At 37.1% G+C, this 21,453-nt stretch overlaps 1 protein-coding gene across 1 annotated transcript in view; it reads left to right on the top strand.

Annotated features, from left to right (window-relative positions):
• Positions 1–21,453, top strand: part of LOC110107715 (extra-large guanine nucleotide-binding protein 3) — a 47,216-nt gene that overhangs the window by 7,945 nt on the left and 17,818 nt on the right. Inside the window, exons 5-7 of the mRNA XM_020838062.2 lie at positions 8,039–8,216; positions 9,605–9,855; positions 14,733–14,905. Of these exons, the coding sequence (XP_020693721.1) occupies positions 8,039–8,216; positions 9,605–9,855; positions 14,733–14,905 (602 nt within the window). The remainder of the gene's footprint in view (positions 1–8,038; positions 8,217–9,604; positions 9,856–14,732; positions 14,906–21,453) is intronic.

The raw sequence follows: 21,453 nt of genomic DNA, 5'->3' as shown, positions 1-21,453 counted from the left end.
ACTTAATAAGATAAACCTTGCACTCACCAAAGTAATAATGGTTTGAATGACCACTAAGCCTCTTAAAGTTGGGAGTAAGCCTTCAGGCTTAATTCCATGAGTTTGTAAAGAGCAAAAAAAATTTTTTACATGGCTTTGGTGTTTCATCACAAGGCCGCCGTTTTATGTGACCAAACCATCTAAGGCGACTTTCTCTAATCTTATCTTCTACTGGAGCTACTCCAACCTTTTCACGTATATGCTCTTTTCGTATCCTATCTCTAAGGGTAAAGCCACTCATCCACCTGAGCATCCTCATCTCTGCCACACTTAACTTAGTATTATGCTTCTCTTTTAAAGGCCAACATTCGGCACCATAAAGCATTGCAGGCCTCACTACCATCTTATAGAATTTTCCCTTAAGTTTGAGGGGTACATTTCTATCACATAAAAAACCCGATGCATTCCTCCACTTCAACCATCCAACTTGAATTCTGCTGATAATATCCCCATCTATTTCACCATCACTCTGAACAATAGATCTAAGATATCTAAAATGTGTACTCTTATTAATGACTTGATCACCCAAAGTCACAATCCCCTCACTAGGTCTATTACTACTAAAATTACACTCCATATATTCCGTTTTAGATCTACTCAAGCGAAAACCTTTAGACTCTAAAGTTGACCTCCATAATTCAAGTTTACCTTCAACTCCCACTCTAGTCTTATCAACAAGAAGAATATCATCAACAAAAAGCATACACCAAGGTACATCCTCTTGCAAATGTCTAGTGAGAACATCCATGACTAAAGCAAAAAGATATGGGCTTAAGGCTGATCCTTGATGTAACCCAACCGAAATAAGGAAATACTTGGTCAAACCACCTTATGTTTGAACACAAGTAATAGCTCCTACATACATATCTTTAATGATTTGAATATAAGCATTATTGACTCCTTTCTTTTCAAGAACTCTCCATAGCACTTCTCTTGGAACTTTATCATATGCTGTTTTCCTAAACAATAAATATCATATGTAGATCTAAAAAGACTTGGTTAGAAATATTAGGAATACCTTCTTTATTAGATTTAAACAAGATTTGACTTTTAATAGGACACAATGGAGAAAAAGGATTCATGTAGCCGACCCACGTAGTGGGATAAAGGCTTGATGTTGTTGTTGTTGTTGTGGTTGGCTTTGGTGTTTATAGAAAAGTTCCCATATAATCCTATGGTCCGACCCGTATTTGATATGAAATTAATATTGGGCCACCTTCATGGCTATAACATCACTGAAAGCTAACAAATACTAAAATCAATGAAAATGATCAAGTAATTTTGTCCAAGCCTTATTTGAAGGGAGAGTGGTTCCAATTTGCAATCAATCTTCTTGATTTGGGGTGGCCAACCATGCGTCTCTGATGATTTTTGGAGCTCTTTTCCATTTCATGATTATTACTTTTGGAGGAAAGGGACCGACAATACCCATATGGAAGTTGAAATGACATTTGGATTTGAGCATGTGTACACTTGAATAAGGAGCCACCAATCTTTGCTCCTTTGTTCATGCTTTGGCATTTATACTGTTGATGATGATGATCTTTTAATTTTGATGTAGTGCTTTTGTCATGATGATGATCATGCCTTGTGTTGCATCAACAGGTTCTTGGCCTTTGTACCTACTCTATCATGTTGATACCATATTTTTGTTTTAAGACATTGGGATGTTATGATAATTTGGGTCTTGAAGTATTATTTCAATGGTCTTTCCATCTTGAAGGGACGTTATGGTCATTTAAACTAGATAAGGACATATAGGGTGTCAATTTTGGGTCACGGGTCGGGTTCGGGTCGAACCCGAACTGACCCGGGTGCAAACGGGTCGACCCTAACCCGACCCGGGTAGAGAAACGGGTCGAAAAATCCGAACCCGACTGGCGGGTTTCCGGGTTGACCCGACCACGACACGGAACGCGGGTGCGCTGGGTGCGCCAGCGAGCGTCCAGGCGAGCTGGTACGCGGCTGAGCGCGGTGCGCGCGTGGGCAGGCGGGCGAGCGCGGCGGGTGCGTGGCGAGCGCGGCAGGCGAACGGGCGCGCGTGACGCAGCCGCGCAGGCGGGCGAGCGAGGCGCGTGGAGCGTGGCGCAGTCGGGCACAGCGGGCAGCTTCGCGCGGCAGTTCCTGGGCAGCGAGGCAGCGCGGGTAGGCAGGGCAGCTTTGCGGGCAGCGGGCAGGAGCGGGAAAATTAAAAATAAACGGGTTTTCGGGTTTACCCGGCAACCCGCCGGGTCAACCCGAACCCGACCCGTTTTTCAAACGGGTCGATTTCTGGAACCGAACCCGCCCGGTTCTTCGGTTGCCAACCCAAATTCCCGAAATTTTTGGCGGGTCGTGGGTTTTCGGGTCGGGTCAAATGTTGACAGCTCTAAGGACATAAGGTTATGAATTCCCTTTCCATGGATGTGGGATTGTTTTATATTTAAGCTTTAATGTCGCACTTGTTAGTAAATTGATATCGTTATGACACACTAACTTGATTGTTGATGCTTATGAGTCATTTAGGGACTATGTGTTCTATAGTATTTCTGTTTGATATGATACATTTTTTTAGTATTACGTACCTTGTCACACTTTTAAATAAGCTAGTTAAAATGCTTGTTGTGTGGACAAGCTTTATGATGCAACATGTAGAATCAATGTAAAATTGCTTGGAGGTTAACATGCCACTCATTAGATCAATTATAGTTTTAATTTATTTTTTGATAGTTTGGAAAATTTAAGGGTTATTTTTTAATTTGGTAGGACTTCATTTTATTTTTTAAATCTATATTAACAAAATCTTATAATTTTAAAAGAAAAATGTATAACTTGATATTCTTTGTAAGTGTATCAATTTATAAATAATGAGAATTTTCTTGCGACTTTTAAGGTTTTATCTGTTTTTAAGCAACTTTATCTTCCAGCTTAATTGCATGAGTGCTATAAGACATTTATTTAACTTTTATATTCGTATCTAATGCATTTTAACAAAGTTTGAACACCTCGAGGGTTACTATTGCAATTTTTAAAACATAACCAATAGGATATCTCAAGAATTCATTAACTTATTATAGTTTTTTTTTTTAAAGCTATATGAGACTTTTTCTCATGACATATGTAGTTCATTAGTTATCATGAACTTATCTTGTGAACAAGTTTTCATTGAAATGGTTAGCTTAACCTACGAGCCTTTAATCGCATTGCTTGCATGATAGAATGAGTGTTTAAAGCTTTATGATATTGATTTGCTTCATTTATTTTAAACTCTAAACAGCCAACAATATGCAGCACCTCCCGGATTGATTTATTATTATTATTATTATTATTTGTTTGTGAATAATACTTCCCTTGAGACAAATTGATGCGGGGAAAAATAATAGGGAGCCTATACCCCTCGCCCACAAAGAGACACACGACGGACTTCTACGGACGAACTTGAGAAAGAGAACGAGAAAATGGACGAACAACAATACAATATTAGGGAAGAACAAACTCTTATATTTTCAAAAATAATTAAACAAAAGAAATTACAACGACGACTTACAAACAACACGACAGACACCCTAAAGTTGCTGCACTTTGAGAAGAAGGATACAGGTGGAGTGGGCACTTGCGGAGAAAGAGATTAGAAAGCCCGAGAAAAGGTGGAAAGAGCCCGCAGGATTCGAGGGGAATGAGAAAAGAAGTTGGAAAGAGCCCGCAGGATTTTCCGAGCAACCCGCAGGTTAACTGATTTTTCCAAAAACAAATTTCATTCAACTATTCAAAACATTACATAACCCCTCATATTTATAGGTATGAAAGGGGAATACAAAAGGACACAAACATTAATTTAACACTTAAAATAAACATAAATAGCATAGAAAACTTCCCCCCAAGCTCTCGGTTTACACCCAAAGCCAGGAACCAAGGAGACGGCCACGGGAGACGAAGGGAACCGCACGGACCGAGAGCCACAGCCGCGGGAACCGAAGGAACCGCACGGAAGAAGGAGCCAGCCGTGAGTTCCCAAGAGGCATACACAAAATTCAACTTCCCATGGTGGAATTCAAGGAGCCACACATGGGAGGACTAAACAACTATCTGGATTCCCAAAAGCCATATTTTTGGAATTCCAAGAGACAAACATTAAACAAGTATAAAAAGCATAAAACTATATTTTAAATAAAGATAAATATGAACTAAAATGTTAGCTCATAATGAGCTAACCCTTAGTTCAATAAATGAACTAAAGTTCAGCTCATAAATGAACTAAAAGTTTAGCTCAAATATGAAAAACTACTAGACTCAAGGGAAGCCAAAATATTATTTATTTTGGACTAGGGTTGACCCCCCCTTTGTCTACATCACAAATTGAGTATTTTTTAAGTAGTCAGCCTCATTAACTTCCATTTGAAAAGCATATCCCTCATCGAAGTGGCAGTAGATGATTGGAGCAACATGGGATAGAGTGCACATAGTAGGGGCCACTTACTATAGAAATTTGATAGCGTATTCTCTTAAGGAAACGAGTATGATGTTGGCAAGTAGTAATTTGGGGAAAAAATGTTATATCAACAACATCATTTTTCTCCCTTTATTGATTTCATGCTCAACATAGCAGTGTGCATTCGGCTAGTTTAGATGGATTTGTAAATCCAATTGGTTTTGGATCTAAAATATAGAAAATTAAACTATCAAGTATATAGAGATAACCGAACTGTGGTGTAGTTCAATTTATTTGGTTTGATTTTGATTTGATTTTGAATCAAATCAAAATTTTTGAGTATTAGGAAAAACTTGATTTTTTACATCCTCTTCTCTCTATAGTAGTGGTTGTACACCTCCTAGCAATTGTTTTTTTTTTTTAAATAGAACAGTTGATTCTCATTAAAAATCATCATTTTAAACTCACATTCAATTACGTGACAAAGTTAAAATTTAAATCAAAAGGGAAAGATAAAAATCTATGTTAATGTTGACAGGATCAGGTTATGAGACTTATAAAGAACCCCTAGCTAGTGTCTTTTCCAACGATGGTAAGGAATATCTACTAGCAGCAGGGTTCTCTAGCGATAGTGCATCTCAAGGAGAAGATTTAAAGGTTCAGTCCAGGGTTTGTTAATGTTGACAGAGAGGAATCCTATATTTGTAGTTTTACTCGATCTTCACAAATGTTTCAAAAGGTGGTGAGTTATTGCTCTGTCTTATGGAGAAGCTCGTGAAAGTATTACAAAGCATTGGAGATGGCCATGGATGATTATATATGCACTAATCACAATTTGATAATTTGTTTTTTTTTTCTTGTGCCAGAAGGTTGTGAGGCGTGCTCTGGCAAATGTGTTAGTGGAGCATGACACAATTAATGCTTTGTTAAGGGATATGAGGCACTCCCCTGCAGCTTTCATGATGGAGATGTTTAAACTTAAGCTTGCATGTCATCTTTTTTTGTTTTCTCACATTCACATTGACGTTTTCTTAGCGCTATTGGTGGTTATAACAAAAGGAGGGTATTAGGATGTGCTTTCACTTAAAAAATAGAAACTAAAATGGAGCAAATGATGCGTGATTTTGAAGTAGAGGGGATGCGAGCAATTTTGCCTCAATGGTCTTGAGCTAGATGAGGCTAGAGATTTATGTGGGGAGCAAATGGGATGGAGTAAGAAGCTCTCTATTGAAGATAAAATGGAGAGAGAAGGAGAGCCTGAGAGATAGGGGCGTGCAAGGGAGGATAACGATCCAATTGCATGTGTAGTTGAGCATCAAGAGGTCAAGCGGTGGAATAGGGAGATCGAAGAGTGAGGCGTACTCTAGCACATAGTTGAGAGAAGGAGATGAACAATACCTAATGTGAAGAATGTGCTTTCACATGTAACTATGGGGCTTGCGCCTATAGGAAACCAGAACTCAGATCATAAAGTCCTCCCAAAATGAGGGCGAAATCTCTAGGTAGTGTCTTATCTACAAACCCAATATGCCTGCCTAAAATTTCCCCCGGAACCTAATCTGTTAAAATCCCCTGACAGCGATGGGGAGGCCGGGTGCGAATTTTTTAGAGCCCATGGGGGTGCAGGGGGTTTACCCCTTGTTTGGGTATGGGTGTAAACACCCTGATGCTATGTACCCGAGTGTCCTCGGTGCTGTGTTCCCCACTGCCTCGGTGCTGAACAATAAAGAGCGAAGCGCTGCAACGGTCTAGATATGGCGCCACAATGGATCAAGATAGAGGTTTGAGCTCTGCAGTTCCTTAAACTGGCGCAACAACACTGCGAGACTTACCAGACGGTTTTCTCTCATTTTTTTTAAGGGTTGCATCCCTTGGGGTTATTTAAGTTGACTTTCTTTTGTATTTTTGTGAGTAAGACATAGAGAACGGTGCATGTGAGAAGAGAAGCAAGGATAGATTGAGAGAGAAGAGAGATACGAACTTATTTCTCCCAATTTTCATTGTGGATTTCTTGGTGTGGCGTGGCACCCTGGTTTTTCTCTACTTTGAATTTTCCATTTTAAATCCTGGTGCCCTTTACTTTCTGGTGCTTTTACTTTCTTGTTTGTTTTATCGCGATGTTTTACTCCCTCATCCCCAATATAATAGAATACTGTGTAGCTTGACCTATTTTTCTTTTCTTGTGCTGAGGGTATTGAATCAACCTATCTGAAACTAGGTTCTATGTTGGCCAGGTGGAACCTTCATCTCTTCGATGCATTTGGGTCCTTCAAGTTAAATCCAAGTTTGATTTAATCCACGGAGCAATGGTTTTTACATGTAGAACCTTTGTCTAGTAGTTCTAGTATTTTTTTTTTCAAATTCTCCTATGAGCTTCAAAAAATGAGGCTTTAAAGTTACTAGAAAAAAGATTTGTTATATGATATGCCATTTTACTGAATGTGAAATGGATAATCATTAGTCAATATTTTTATAAGATAAATCTTGCTCTAGCATAAAAAAAATAAGGATATGAATGGAGATAAATTTAGTTTTATATTTGGGTAGTTAAAATAAAAAATTGTGTTAGGAATACTATTTAATAAGATAATATTATGGAGACAAAAATAAGATTTTATGAAGTTGCAGTTGGTTGGCTATATCTTAATGAAGTTAATAATAGCCCAATTGAGTTTTGGTCAAATGAGAATATTATGATGGATTTCTTGTAAAACTAAAAAATATACTTTAAAAATGGTTAAATTGACTTAGACTTGTTTGTTTTCAACTTAAATAACGAAAAGTAGATGGACCAATAAGATGGTTGGATAGAATTAATGCCAAAGGACATGAAGGAAAATGGATAGATCAAATATAACAAGGAATGAAGTTGTCCAAAATGATTTGTGCAAGTTAAACCTAGTACCTTATGTGGCACTCAACAGGAATTCTTGGAAAATAAAACTTACAAAAAATATTTTGGGATAATGCTAATGATATTGACGAAGATGACTTAACAATGAAAACATCATCATGATATATTGCCAAAAAGTGTTAGATATTCAAGAAGCAGAATTCAAAAAGTTGGGATAATGTTTTAATGATGATGATTAGTGAGTGAAGAACGTATATTGAGATTCTATTGGGTAGAAGTAACTGGAGTTAAAAATAAGTGTTAGATATTCAAGACACTTTAGTTCATGGTAAAGTTAGCCCTTATCGGATACTTTCAATGGTAGTTTGACTCGTTCTTGTTTCTTTTTATATAATCAGAAAAAAACATGTTAAATTCAAGCTGAAGCTAGTATTTTTATTTTACATTGGTTGAAGTGCCGTGCAATTTATCAGTGATGTTAACAACACATTTATATATCTGTTGCTAGGCGTTTTAATTCCAGAATAATCTCTTACTCATGGTTCTTATTGCAAGTAATTGTGGACTAGGAAATGCATGGTTCCCTCTTACAATGTAGTTGACTATCTGTTGATAACTTAGCTAGTTCATTTTGTCTTGATTTAAATTTTTTTTTCTTCCATATTCTTCATGGATGTGCTATATGCGTCTTATGAGCTTTGTTTATAGTCTTCATTTGACTCTGTTTCTGTTAACAGGCAAAGTTTTTGTATGGAAGTAAATTTACCGCAGAAGAACTAGAAAGGATCAAGTTAATGATTCAAAGCAACATGTACAAATACCTAAGCATTTTGCTTGAGGGAAGAGAATGCTTTGAGGAAGAGGCTTTATCTAAATTAAAAGAAAGTGGTTCGCCTGATCAACACCACATTGAAGGTAATACTACTTATGGTTTTTGGTACTAAAAGTTTACTTTTTTTAGCTGAATTTAATTGAATTATTTAATTTTGTGTAAAGAAGTATTTGACTCATTATTTATCAAATGCTTCATTGTTTCTGGATAGGTTTCTTCATAGTACGTTAAACTTCAATTAAGGAAATTATTTTTCGATGTATATATGTTATTACATTTTTAAAGATAAATCATACTCTATTCTGGAATGCAATTCTAAATAAGCTCTGCATTATGGAAATGAGTGCCAATAGCTATAGTGAATGCTCTCGGATAAGTAATCTTGAAAATTAAACCATCCCTCAAGCATTGATTATCTTATGAGGTCTTGTGATTATGTAGGCTTTCTTGTGCCAACTATGAATTCGATACAAACTATGAGCCACAAGTACTTCTTGGATAGAAGTATAGGCAAGGAATTTTCTCATATATATGAAATTACTTATCCATTTTGAAAAATAATTTAATCTTATGTTTGTTACCTAGGATGCTTCCATTTCCTAATTTTAGCTTCCTTGGATTATTCTGTTATTGTTTCTAATTGAACTTCTTCTGAACCATTGATGATGCCTGTGTACTTGAAAATTTGTGAAGTGTTTTTATCCAGATTCAGTGCATACGCCGTTGTGTGTGTGGATTAAGGTGTGCATATGTGTATCTAATATGATGCATACGCAAATACATGTTATAGGTTTGTGTTTACTCATATATGTGTTTTGTGTGTGTGTGTGAGAGAGAGAGAGAGAGATTATTGCCTTACTGTTTTTATTCTTTTTTCTTTTTTGGGACATTTAGGCCATTTAAGTCAAACTCATACACAATGCATACACAAATACTCGAACCCAAGACTTCTTAATTGGAAGCCTAAGCTCTCAACCAACAGGCCAAGATGAGCTATGTACTTTTTTTTTTAAAATTCATGTAGGTGCATTTTTTGTGCCCTTATGTTAAGTGATCTTGTTAATTTGTACTGAATATTGCATTGTTTTTTTTTTCCTTGTAGACACTATTGTGTGTACTTATCTTGTCTGTACTCTTTTTAATTGTGACAGAATATTGCCTTGCTTGTAATTTGAAGAATGATCATGTAATGGATAAACGAGGAAATTTGCTAGCGTGTGGTTAACTGATGATCTATTTTTTGATTACCTACATGATGGTTTGAAGACCTTAGAAACTAGAATCTTTTTTCTATAAAGGTGATGGAGAAGCCTGGAATTTGTTGAAACTCACTATCTATAAAATAGAAGAAGTTACTTTTGTTTTATTCAACTTTGACCTATTCATGCATAATATATTACTTTCTTGCTGTGATAAACATGTTTCTGGTTATTCATATATTATAGCTAAAAAATTGCTCTGATCACCCTAGGTGGAGGTAGAAGTGATGAAGGTGGACATGGCCTGCATACTTATTCTGTAAATGGTAAATTGAAGCAGTTTTCTGACTGGCTTTTAGACATCATTGCTACGGGTGATTTAGATGCTTTTTTTCCTGCTGCGACACGGGAGTATGCCCCGTTGGTCGAAGAAATGTGGAGGGATTCTGCCATTCAAGAAACATACAAGAGAAGGAATGAGCTTCATTTTCTCCCCGATGTTGCAGAATACTTCCTGAGTCGGGTATCTTGACCTTTCTCCTTTTCTCTTGACTCAATTTTTACTCGCATGCATTTTCACGAAAAGTTGTTTTTATTTCACCATCAACATTAAATATTGGATTATTACATCTTCTGTCTCAATGATTTGTCAAGTGGCCAGAGTTTATATGAAAATAAATTTGACTTGTGGTGACATTATTTAGCTTATTATGCCTTTTATATTAAGAATAACGTTGGGCAAGCCCCAAAGATTGGTTCAAAGTAAGATCCTTAAGATTCCCTTCTCTTCAGAAAGCAAGAAAAGCTATGTATGATGAGCATCTAAAACATCCACAATGTTATGATATGGTAGAATAATTAGGAAGTGATGTTGTACAAATTTCTATAACCATGGCTTTTAGCATGAATAACAGTTGTCATTGTCTTATAAATGATAAATTGGTCTTCCTTGGACTTTTTCAGATGCCATCCATTTGTTTCTCTCATTAATGCTATTCTATCAATGCCATATTTTATAAATTTTTCTTGGTCGCATTTTGCAGCAAAACCACCCTATAAGAGGGCGCTGGTCATAATTGTTGAATAGTGGTGCAATTTGTCGGTAAAACCACTTGTTAGAAAATATATACCATGTCCTTACTAGCGTTAGATCTTTTGAGAGTGAATATAGCAATCCACTTAACATGGCATTGGCATTTTGTAAGCTTTGGTTTATCTTTGAATTTATCACTCTCGGTAGACAATTGTGAGGTTTAGATGGTTATTGCTTTAAGCTTAGGGTGACATAGTTTGCTTGATTATTTTTATTTTTTTTAATTCTCTTAGATTTACAAACTCAATTCAAAATGTAATTGTAGGTATTAATCACAAATCTATATATATATATATATAAACCAAGGCCCCATAATAATTTGCTTTGAGGTTTGGGGGCATTTTAGAAATAGAGTTTTCTCCAATTAAGATTCATAATCAACATGGACATTATCGAGGTTTTGAACACTTTTTTTTCATTCTTTTCAACTTCGTCAAACTCTGCTAGCTTGCTGGCAGAGAATTGAATTTGTGATTAATACCTACAATTACATTTTGAAAATTGATTTAGTTTTTTAAAGGCTTTGAAGGCCTTATTCAATTGTATGATAATATCATTATGAATATCGAGATCGAGTATTTAATTGTGAACTTGCTTGGTTTAAAAATTCTGTTTTAATTGGTGTTGCAGTAATTTATGGTGAGGTGGAAGTCTTGTCAACTTCATTCTTGGGATGGTTCACTCGAGAGTGTATTAATTTTGATAGTTTTATTTGAAAAGATTGTTTACAAAAATTTTTTTAGTCAGACAAATTTTAGAGCTGGTTGAATTCAGTTCAACTTATTTTCATTCTGTATTGCGTTCTTAAACTTTAAGTTCATATTTTTAGCATGTTTTTGTGTAGACTTTAAACATTTTTTTTATTTTACAAGAGAGTTTATGATCTTTTAGAAATGATTGCATGCTTCTTGAGGTGTGTAGAATTTAAGTTCATTTTATTTTACCCTTGTGTAGCACTGTATTTTTTAAATTTAGACAGTTCATTTATCAGAACACATGATGGCGTGTTATTCTTATTGATTTAATGTGCTTTTAAAAGTTACATATATGAAAGTTAAGAATTTATAGTGATGCCTTTTAGTATTGGCATAGTTCTCAAAGTAATTATACATTTATCGAGGCAGTTGCATGCTTATCATAGCAATTGCATGCTTTATGGGGCATATCCATGCTTCTCAGAGTAATTACACATTTTCGAGGTAGTTGTATTCTTCTTCGAGCATTTGCTCACTTCTCTAAATAATTACACACTTCTTGACATAATTATATATTTCTTTGAGCAGTTGCACACTTCTCGAGGTGGTTGCATGTTTCATGAGATGTTGTACTTGAATTTGAAAGCTATTTTATGATGCATGCATTATTTAAAATATCTAGATTTTAATTATTTATATGATTGTTTGTCATTGAAATGCGTGCAAAGTTTAATTTTTAAATTTTAAAGAATGCCTTATTTTCGCTTGCATGTATGTGTTACAGATTTTACAATGTAGTTGTGTTGGGATCTTGTTACCATTTTTAAAATGTCAAAATTTTCTCTTATATGAATGTATTTTAGTATGGTGGGTCCACATGGAATCAAAACTTCTCCTATAAATGGGAGCACCCATAGGTCATTTTTATATTCTGCACTAATTTGACAAAGTTCTTGAGCTCTTTTTGTTCAGGGAATTCTAAAGATAGTGAGGAGATTATTCACACCCATAAGCAAATCGCTGTGCTCATTACAAATATCTTATTAATCATATTTCAATTAAAATATTATATTTGTTTATTGCAACATATGTGGCATTTTAAGTGTTAATATCGTTCACATTTCGAGTTTGTATTTATCATTTTCATATTTAGTTGCATTTGTGCAACAAAAGATCCATTCAATCCTTTCCTGTGAGTTTGTTCATTCTATATTTTTATAGACTTTTAGTAGCACCCTAGTGTATGAGAAATTTACCGGGAATCTAGGCATTCCCGTCACCTTTAAAAAAACGTGCATTGTCTGTTTCATGGACTTCATATCAATTATGCTTATGAAAACATGTGTAGGCCTTCATTATCTTATAAGGAATATGCAAGACTTCCTGGCTCATTTGGAATAATGCACATAAGTACTTTAAGTTCGAATTCTCTTCCACATTGAACAACACGCATGAATACTTATGTTGCTGTACTATAATGAAATTAGCAAGATGAAACACACTCCTTATTTTCTTGTTTTCTTCCCTTTTTTTTACTTCAAAGCTCTTTTTTTTTTTCTATTTTCTTCTTCTCTACGTTTCTTTTATACTCGTCCTTCTTTTCTTTTTTGTGTTGTCTTTCTTTTTTTCTTGAGTTGAATCTTTTTTTTTTAAAAATGGTTATATATATATGGAGAGATTGTTTGTTAGGCTTGAATGTTGGCGCCGACGACGAAGCAATAAGTGAGGTTGTGGTTGGAGGTCAAGATGCTTGGTAAATTTTGGATTAAGTGTTGATGGTTGTCGAAGTTTTAGATGTCGGAAGAAATGGCGTCAAGATCACTTGAAGGAGGAAAGTTAGCGCTCAACACTTTAGGAAGTCTTATAGTAAGGCTTTGGCATCCAATGAACAAGAAGTCAATAGGTGAAGTGAAGGTGGCTGGAGTTTGCAGAGGGAGTGGTAGTCAATTTGATCATTGACGATGATGAAAATTTAAGAAAATCGCCGATGAAAAGATTTCAACTACCATTGAAGAGAATGTCAACGATTTCTGTTTGAGCCCAGTCTAATTTAAATCTACAAACTTCTTTTTGCCTTAAAACGTGGTTGGACCCGTCAATGCCTTCTTACATGAGCCTTGGTCACGACTTTCATGCTTGTGTTAGTAGCTTTAGTTTGAAGCGAAAATGCCATCACATGCCCTCTTCTCCCCAATGCCTTCTTGAGAGTCCCCATCGTGGCTTCTAAAACGTGCTCCCATTGCAACCTTCTCACTTCATTGTCGTGGAGGATTTCAGGCTAGTGCAGGGAGGAGATGGACGAGTGGTATCAGTAAGAAGAGGGGAGAATGCGAGTGTGAGTTGAGAAAGAGAGCCGCATGAGGTCATGTATTTCATGGGCTTGGTTGGGAAAATAGGGATATGTCGTGCAAAGCCCTGAAAAAAATTAGAAAGTGACTAGAAATGAGGGTGTGAAAGACGTGGGCTAGGTTTAGATTTTAGATTTTTTTTTTGTTAGGCTACATGGTTGGGACATCACACAGCCATCCTAATTTTGTTCGGATATGGGGATATGTGGTGATTATATTTATAAAGATATTTAATTTAGTTAAAAAAAATTAAAAATAAGTGTATTGATTTCTTTTCGCAAAAATTATTAATGTGCATTTCAAATTTCATGCAGTTGACTCACGGGGTAATGTTTTTCAATTTTTTTTTTCATTTGGCAACGCAAGCAATGTGGGTATCATTTCCATACAATTTTGATGTTTTAATGCCTTGGCGCAATCCATTTTGCAAATGTGCAACTTTTTAAAAATAAAAAAAGGACAATTAATAAGTGCATTGATTTCACATTGTAAAAATTTTCATTGTGCATTTTGAATTTTGTATGATTTTCTTAAAAATTTTCCACATGTGACAACCCAAACATTGCATGTATTCTATATTTGTAATTTTGACATTTTAGATTGTCTCTACAATCCATTTTTCTAATGAGCATCATTTGAGTGATTTTGAATGTCATCAAGGTTTTTCAAACTCAAATTGTATGACGACATGTCCATTGTTTGACATTTTAGTTGAGATTGATCGAATTGATTGCGAGATGTGTTTCTTTGATAATTTTAGCATTCCAGACACATTAGTGCAGTTTGTTTTGTGAAACGAGTGGCGTTTGAGTTATTTTTGCCTTAATCAATGCATTCCAAACAACATTTGCGCAAGATTGCATCCATTGTTTGTTTTCTTTATTGGTTTCAATTGAATTGACCACATGGACCCCCTTTTTTGTAATTCGTTGCTGCAAATGCTTCAGGAAGACAGTTTTACAAAATAAATGATAATTGGATGATTTTAGATTGTGATGCATACTGAACTGGACTTCCGCAATGTCGTGTATGTAGGCTAATGATTTTGACTTTCTGTTCTAGTTACATAGTGGAGCATTTGCGGTCGTCAAAACTATGATTTCTTACTTCTCTTTTCCTGAAGGGTTTGTTGACTTTCGCATAGTTTCTTTATTAAATAATGCCTAATTCTCCTTTTGAATGGGAAATTCTGCTTCTCCTGATAATTTAGTTTTCATATAAGTCAACAGATTGCATAAATTACTGAGAATATTATATTTTGTAGGCAATTGAGGTATCAAGCAATGAATACGAACCCTCTGAAAAGGATATACTCTATGCTGAAGGGGTGACCCAAGGAAACGGATTGGTTTTGATAGATTTCTCACTAGATGATCGCAGTCCAATGTCAGAAGCCTACAATGACAATCCAGATGTTCATTCTCAGCCGCTTACTAGGTGAGTTTTCTTTGTTCTTACTGTCTGTACTTCTCATTGGTGCCTGCAATTTGTTTTATTTGTTTATTATTTGAGAAGGTTTTCAATGGTTAGTAGTCAGCTGCAATACTGAAATGCTTATTTTACATATTCTTGGTCTTGTGAGAAGATCCTCGTCTAATCTTTTCATTTCTTTTAGTTGACTCGGATTTTTTTAATCTTTTTTGGTTACTGTTTTGATCACAACTTTAAAATTTCTTCAATAGAAGCTGTTTTGTCTAGTTTCTTCTTTCCATGCATTGCAACACTGTAATGTTGTTGACTTCTAACGCATGTATAGGATGAATGGAGCATGAGGATTTATTTCCACTATCTTATATAGCCTTCTTAATTCCTTTTAACAGACTGCAGTAAAATATTATCCTGGATAGTTGTTGTGTATTCCTTTTAAATGTGTAAGTTTTCCTCTATCAAAGTAACACATTGTCCTTGTCACGACCCGGCCCGGTTAACTCGCATAAGCGAGGCGGGAACGAAGATCGGATAGTAGGAAATAAAAACTTTCGCATTTTAATATACAAAATATCTTCAAATCATAAGAAAGAGCCACTAAAATAAAATCGCTCGACCGTGTGGCCCGGCTCACTTGTTTAAATGAAATGGTCCGGTTTAGTTGAACCGGACTAACCGGTTCTTACAATCCCTACCCGTCAGCCGCATGCAATTCCCCTGCCACTATGCCGAAACCCACCATATACATGGATCAGACCTTCCAACCACAAGTCTAAACGTCACTTTGTCCGATCTCTACCCAGGCGAGAGCTCCCTCATTCACGCTTACAACAACCAAACTCTAACCCCTCCCTCTCGATTCTGATGTGAAAGCAGTCCAGCCAAGTCCCTCTGCTCCCGTGTGTGACCCCCACTTCGTTGTCCAACCCCTTAGCTTCAGGTCCCTAGCTGCTTATGGCGCGATCATCACCACTGTCGTCGCACTGACACAGTCGCCATCATACATCACTCAGGTTTAATGTTCCAAATCCCTTCCTCGGCATTCGTGGCACGCCGGGAAACCAACTTTAAATGCTTTTCGTAGTGTGGTAGGAGGGAACCTAGTGCGACACTTGCAATGAGACGAGTAGGCCCTATATGCGCTTTTCTTAGCATGACAAGGACATCTTCTAAGTACCCGTGCGTGCCTCAGTGCCAACGGGGAAATAACTATGCATCTCAAATAGGTACTTTGAAGACCTATACACGCCTTTCTTAGCGTGGTGGAATTGAAGATCATGATCGCGGTGTCGTCTGGCATCTACTATACACGCATTTCTTTGAGTGGTGGGAAGGCCTAGACTCATGAAATTTCTCTTAAACATGGGAGAGTCTGGGAGGCTACTGAAATTCACCGCATACAAAGGACTTGAATTTGAACTAAGTGCAAAGGACCTGACTTAAACAATGACAGGGAACCTTATTTGAACTACAAGGAACAAGACTTGAACAATTAACAGGCAACTGAACTTGCACAATAGGTAACTTGACCTAAATACTTAAATCGAAATAATAATTTGAGCAAGTTAAATATAAGCAAACACGCAAGAGTTTGTGATGGACAAGGAACTCCAAATGCGAGCTGCTCACAAGCAAGGATCATTCGATCATGTGAAAAAATGTAACGACTTGCTTACAATCAGACAAAGTAAAATTCCTAATGAATATCTAGAAGTTACCATATTGACTGAAGCGCAAAACATCAATGAGCAACTATAAAGAATCGTAGTGGACAAGGAAAACTCCTCCATCTCACACACAAGCAACATAGAACTTCTAATGTTCATAACAGTCAACTCGCAAGCTTGTGAAAAGAACCTGATGAGCACTGACAAAAGGATTCTTGATGGATACACTAGCTTGCTAAAAGAAGAGTGTACGTGGAAGGAATGCAACCCGTCCACAATTAACCTCAGTTAACTTGCAAACCAATGCATCGAGTTGCCTACGAATGACAACTTTAGGCACGGTGCAAGTGTAGCGATTTCCTCACGAGCATGTACAAGGAAGTTGTAAGAGACGTTGACATGACACCAACTAGCTTGCGAACAATAACTCCACTTACAAACATATGCAAACAACATGTAGTGGATGCTGCGTTATCCTTGCAATCAGTGTAGACAAAGGTGGCAACTTGCCTGTAAGCAACAATGATAGATATGCTGCAAGCGCGATAGGCCCCCTGTGAATACAAGTACACATAACATGCAATCTACGAGCGAGTATAGAAGAACTGTAGTAGATGTGAACATATGCAAATAAAAGGCTCATGCGGTTTATTGATGGGACAATAGTAGTAGATATGTCGTAAATGTGGTGAGATCCCCTATAAAACACATACATGCATGTGACACGATGCTCACGAATAAAGGCCTAGTATTTGCAACAAATGTGAACTCCTACGAACTACTATAGGAATTTTATCATGAACAAGTGGCCTACAAATGCGCATAGAATCTTTGCGGCAGATGTGACAGCCTGAGTATGTGCACTTAGGATATGCGCAGTAGCCCACCTGCAAGTAATGAAAAACAACATACATGAGAATGTATCGGTTCACCAGCCAGCATCCATGAAGGGATTGTTGAGGAATGTGACCCGGCCAATAGTCAACATGACATTGGCTTGCCCGCAAATATCAACAGGAAGTGTAAGAAAGGAAAGCATAACAAATGCGGGACTACGACAAATACAAATACAAATACCTATGAGTTCTATTGGGAAATCCTTCATGCATATAACAGGCCACTTATAAGAAAGTATGGAAAATTTATGACGAACACAAACATTTGCAAGCTTGCAGGAGACTAGTTAGTGCACAACAGTCCACCTGCATAAAGCGGCAAATAACCAATATCATTATGCCATGCCACCAGATCCGTAACATTCATACAAGTGGATAGAAAACATGCATTCTCTAAAATGAGAACCATCTGCTTCATCAAGCATATTTGCACATTATAGAAGTACCCCGTGCATTGAAATGCGTACTGATGCCCTCACATCATGTATGTACACATTGCAAAATATAAAGCACATTTTGCATACACATATTGCAACATACAAATATGCCATGCAAACACTAAATTATCGTGTAGATATGTCATGCATACACAACAATCAATGTACGCGTGTATTATACATACATATCATGCAAATATTTCATACACTACAAGAAAGTACCATATCATCACGTAAATGCATTATACAAACAAATGTGCAAATGTAAAAGGGCACCTACATGCATATCATATACTACTGCATTAATTGACCATGTAATACGTAAAATATCATACATTATAACTAAGCAGTGCGCAAATACAAAATGCATCCTATGTGTATACATGCAGATATGATACACTGCATATATAACATCGCCACATAAATATATCTTGTGAAACGCATACAAAAGTATACACCCTCATGGGCCTTGGTGAGCGTGTAGTATGCGCACACGTGATGTCTGAGAATGCTGCGCGTGTTAATAAGTGAAATCTAGTTCAGATATGATCCTTCTATGTGGGTCAATAGGAGTCAACACGGTTCAAACAGTCGAACAAATATACAGTCGTGGCGTCGACCGAGATATTTGTTATATATTTCATATTAGGCTTTCAAGGTCTACAACAAAAAATTACCTAATAAAGGCATATAGCCTACGAAGAACCCAATCATTTGGGTCAATAGGAGTTGACACGATCCGAACTATCAAACAAATATACGATTTTGGCGTTAACCAGGGTATTTATTTTATATATTCATATTAGGCCTTCAAGGTCTATAATAAAAAAAATTCACCAGAAAAGACATAAAGCTGACAACAAACCCAATCCTCTGTCAATAAGTTGACAATGTTTAACCAACAAAATGAAATTGCCAATAGATAACCTGATAATGATCGTGTTGACAGAAAATTTCTACCGGAGGGGACCACAAACATATAAAATGCTCCCAAATTCCCATAAAATTTCAAGACCCAAAAATCATAAAAATTCAAAATATGTAAAATTAAAATAAATCATTAAACACTTAAAGCAAAATCTATCTACTTTCCTCAACAATTGTCGAGGTAGACAAGTCTGAAAATTACTCTAGCCCATAAAGAGCTAATGTGTGGTTGAGAATATCACCATGATTCATTCTCAAACAGTCTTTTGCCAGTAAGGACGTGGCGCGTGTCCTCTAACCAGTGGTTTCGCCGCCAAATGGCATTACACCGTAGGTTTCGCTACCAAAAAACACCACAGGCAAATAGTTATAACCAAGACACTCTTAATTGGGTGGTTTTGCCGCTAAATAACACCGCTAAATTATGGTTATGGTTAAAGCATGTATGCTCCCCAATGACGTCAAATCCTTGAGATGTAAATCAATAGAATATAATTGATAGGGCACAAAGCCCTCTGTTAGCTAAGATGGACTCAAATCCATCCCCTTAGACAAATACTTACCCTAGGTTTACAAGATACCCTTGGATGAAGCAACCCATGGTTGCTGACAAGGATCCTTTTGTCACATTGAGTTAACAACCTCCTTTGACTAAGTAGACCACGATGGCCTTGGACGACAGAACCATCAGATCTTGATTGGATTCATCAGCATTCCCCCCACCATCCGTTTTAAGTGCAAGGTGGCAAATTTCTAATTTTAAATGTTAAACTTTCAAATACCTAATCATGGTGCTATTATACACCAGATGTCACATATCTCTAGGTATATGCTTGATGACTAGCCTTAATCGAAAGTTCTATCTCGTTATCGAGAGAGATAATTAACTATAGGAGCTTGCGCCTATAGGAAACCTGAACTCAGATCATAAAGTCCTCGCAAAATGAAGTCGAAATCTCTGTGTAGTGTCTAATTCAAAACCCAATATGCCTTCTGAAAATTTGTCCTGAAACCTACTTGTTAAAACTCTCCTCGACGATCCAAGAAAGAAAGAAATTGTCCGCGAAGAGGCCAGTGCGCGAATTTTTGGAGCCCACATTTCAATTCACCGAAAACAAAGTTAGGGGTTCATCTTCTATTCAAGCTAATCGACCAATTTGTTACAATGAATATATATATATAAATGGAGTATCTCTAGAAATAACTTTTTCATTGTAGTATGATAGATTCTTTTATGCTTAGATTTGAGTATAAAGGGACGACGACGGATTGGTACTGGAATGAATATTGTTATCATTAATGAAGATAAATCTTGGCTAAGTTGTAGGATTGATGATGCTTGACGATGAACATCTGTCTTCGATGTGAAATATCTGATTAGTACATCTTAGAATTTCTGTATGTGTAGCCAATCCATGCACCTAGCAAGATTGCATCACGTCTATGCACGCATTCATAAAGAGGACAAAGATGTCAAGGTCAACTAGATTTAGTTGAAAAAGCATTAAATGGAGGAACCAACTCTGGGATCCAGTCAGGAAAAACAACTACAATACGCTCGACTCAGTAGCCTAAGAGACTCAGCAACATCATTTCTTAGCTCGATGGCATTCGCATCATTTGGAATAGCCATCAGAAGGACCTCAGTACAACTAAAGTTGATATCCTCACTCTCATGTCTCTCTGTTCTCTAGCAGATTGAGGACAACAACAATATTTTGCAACCCAAGCAGTTTTATGCTCTCCAAGAAACACATATGTAGTTGGTTATAGCACACTCCATCCAGTGTATTTAAAAGCTCTTGAATTTGAAGTTTACTTGTGTTCATATATTTGTCCACGTCCTTTCAATTATAGTGAAATTTTGGACATGTAAGAAAGATTCTAAAATTCCTTCCTTTGCATAGGAATTGATCCCAAGTCTAGAAAGGACAATGTGGATGTAATCTAAGTGACCACTTTGATCTTTGAGACTCGAGAGTTATCTTTTAAATCTTCCACTACAGGAAAAACGCTAAAAACCGGCGGCTTTTTACGGCGGTTCGTCTAGATTTACCGGCGGTTTTTAATGGTACCGGCGGTCTAACGGCGGTTTGTAAACCGTCAGAAAAAATGGCGTAGGAAACCATTTCCGACGGCTTGTTACCGGCGGTTTATTTTTGCGGCCAATACCGCCGGTGACCACCGGAATTTTAACCGTCGGTTTGCCGGCGGCTAGGCCGCCGGTAAGTCATCGGTCACGTTACCGGCGGTTTTCCGGCAGTTTAAAACTGGCGTCGTCTGGTTCGTAGACCGCCGGACGGCGCCGTTAGACCGCCGGTAATGTACCGGCGGTGGACGGCGGTTATAGCCGTCGACAGTACCGACGGTTTAAACCGTCGGGTGTCCATCGTAGAACCGCCGGAGGCCGTCGGTTAGCCGCCGGTAATTACCGGCGGTTTAATATTATAACCGACGGCTTATCTTGTCCGTCCGGTATCGTCGTTTCCGGCGGCCAAACCGCCGGTTAGCCGCCGGAAACCTGTAGCACCTGAAAAAAAAATTGACAGCATCCCCTCTATTTGAGGGAGGTTCACCCTAAAGTCTAAACCTGTAGCAAAATGAGCAATATATGTGAATGGCGCTACACG

Source organism: Dendrobium catenatum, unplaced genomic scaffold, assembly GCF_001605985.2.
Source record: "Dendrobium catenatum unplaced genomic scaffold, ASM160598v2 original_scaffold_56042, whole genome shotgun sequence".
Classification (NCBI taxonomy): domain Eukaryota; kingdom Viridiplantae; phylum Streptophyta; class Magnoliopsida; order Asparagales; family Orchidaceae; genus Dendrobium; species Dendrobium catenatum.
The sequence above is the reverse complement of the archived record's forward strand: the minus strand, read 5'-3'. Positions and strand labels throughout refer to the sequence as shown.